Source organism: Otolemur garnettii, unplaced genomic scaffold, assembly GCF_000181295.1.
Source record: "Otolemur garnettii isolate 467f Iridium unplaced genomic scaffold, OtoGar3 scaffold00089, whole genome shotgun sequence".
NCBI classification, from domain to species: Eukaryota; Metazoa; Chordata; class Mammalia; order Primates; family Galagidae; genus Otolemur; species Otolemur garnettii.
The window spans coordinates 6093993-6096153 of NW_003852484.1; the positions used below are offsets into that span (position 1 = coordinate 6093993).

General features: G+C 46.3%; 1 protein-coding gene across 1 annotated transcript in view; it reads right to left on the reverse strand.

The window, feature by feature from the left end:
• Positions 1 to 1165, reverse strand: part of TIMMDC1 (translocase of inner mitochondrial membrane domain containing 1) — a 25933-nt gene extending 24768 nt beyond the window's left edge. Inside the window, exon 1 of the mRNA XM_012808411.2 lies at positions 760 to 1165. Coding sequence (XP_012663865.1) covers positions 760 to 953 — 194 coding nt within the window. The 5' untranslated portion in view covers positions 954 to 1165. The remainder of the gene's footprint in view (positions 1 to 759) is intronic.
• Between the last annotated feature and the right edge of the window lie 996 nt (positions 1166 to 2161).

A 2161-nucleotide genomic window follows, 5' to 3' on the forward strand; every position in this document is an offset into this window, starting at 1 on the left:
CCACTTTAAGTGTATTTGGCTGGCACCTTAGCCACTTGAGCCACAGGTGCCAAGCCGAAGCTTCAACTTTTAATTTAATCACTTGATAACATAATGTAGTATAGTAAATTATTTCATGTAAGGGCAGAGTTTACATCAGTAATGAATTAATGAACGAAGAAATAAATTAATGAATCAATATCCCGAGTTTTTATTAGATAAAATCAATTCAATTAAAAGGGTTATCCTTTATCCTGAAATCATACCTTTTCGGTTTAACATCCAGCTTATTTATTTTATAAAATGATAAGACAATAGTTGCTACTATTTTTAATTCTTCGTTTGGCAAAATAAAAAATGAACAACTACCTTACTCCTAATCCCCACTGTGTGGGGGTAAGTAACCGTTACCACTGGGTCATGAAATAAAGTTGGGGTCATATGAAATATCAAAAAGAATACTGGAGTTGATTTCTGCAGACATGGGTTATTGATACTAGATTGGCCAAACTTTTCTAATCTGTAAAATCAAAAGACTGATCACACTAAGACTATTTTCGATAAACATCTGAGACTTTCAGAGTCTGACCTTTTCCGTTTAAAAACCGTCCTATCAATCAACAGAAGCACCAAATGGCAACGTTAGGATACCAGCTTGGGGTACAAATAGTAGGACTCAAATTTCATTTAGAAATGAAACCCTGAGGTTTTTCGCCCCAGACGGACCGACCCCTCTTTCGCGACCCTCCACCCCCACCTCCCGACCCTAGCCACTTTTACTCTTTGACAAACAGCTCCCAGAGCCGGTCCCATCCAGATTCCGGGTAATAGGGTTCTGGAACGTAGGGAGGCAGCTCCCGATCCCCCGCAAGGGCGTCCGAGTCAGCGGCCACACTTTCGGCGGCAGACACTCGTGGGAAAGGATCCAGACCCCTGCGGAGAAAGCTCCGTGGGGCCGGCGGCGGCACCTCCATGGCTCTCTCCAGAGCTGCGCACAGACACGTGGGCGTTGAGGAGCCCAGGGCCGCCGGGAGGCACCGCAGGAAAGGGCGAGGGTAACTGCACGAACGAGCGAGTCCCGGTGCACTCGGCCAAGCCAAGCTGCTGTCAGATCGGCAGTCACCACAACAGACAGTACTATTTTCATCCCGGAGTACCCAGACTTTGGAAACGCTTCACCAGAGTCCCGCCCACCAGATCAAAGGTCAGGGGGTGGGGCGACAGGGGGAGCCGGAACCGAAAACATCTCCGGGTCGCAGCCGCCCCGGCCCGGCCCCCGGAAGTGAGTTGGCGGCGAGTTTGCTGCTCTTAGCGCCGGGCGGCCCCGCCTTTGCTCGGTTTCCCCCGGCCTCCTGGGAACCTACTAACGGGGTTTGGGGGTTGTTAGCCCTCAGCTTGATGTGTGCCAGACTGATTTAGAGTATTTAAAATGTCCAGAATTCCCCATAAATGAAGAATAAAGTGCAGTATTCAGTGCAACTGGAGTAAGGAAAGAGGGAAGGGCAGTTTCCGCAGAAGCAAGCCCAACCCTCCTGGCACAGCTGGAGAAGACTTCCGGGCTGGGCAGGTCCTTCCTACCCTGTAAGTTACGGCTTCCGGAAGGCCGGAGGGGTTGGGGACCGTCTTGGTGCCGGTTACACCAAGATTTCTGAACAGTTTTTTGAAGAATCGTTTTTTGGCATTCCTCTTAGTTCATATGCCTACTGCTTCTCAAAAGGTAGGAAAGGTCTAACAAGTGTTTGCTAGTTCAGCAATAATTTACCATCGCTACAGCCTCTGGCAATATATGATTCGAGGTATAGTTTTAATTAAAATACACATTTAAAAATTATCGAACTGGTTTGTGTAACTTAATCCTCGTTAGTAACCATACTCCCTCATTATCCTTTCCCAAACTTTTATTCCTTTCTTTCTAGTTGTAATCCAAAATTGCCACACTCTTTAGTAAAATACAGTAAATATACTTCTGGAATTTGATAGCCAAAAATGCTATAGATAAAGCCCATAGAAGTGACTGACTGGAGTGACTAGCTAAAGTAATGACAGTACCATGCCAAGATTTCACTGGTGTCTGGGAGGCACGATTAGACTCAGCACCTATCATAGAACTTACGGGATTTGCATCGTAATTTCTTGTTTATCTGTCTCCATAGACAAACCCTGAGGTCAGAGACTACAAAAA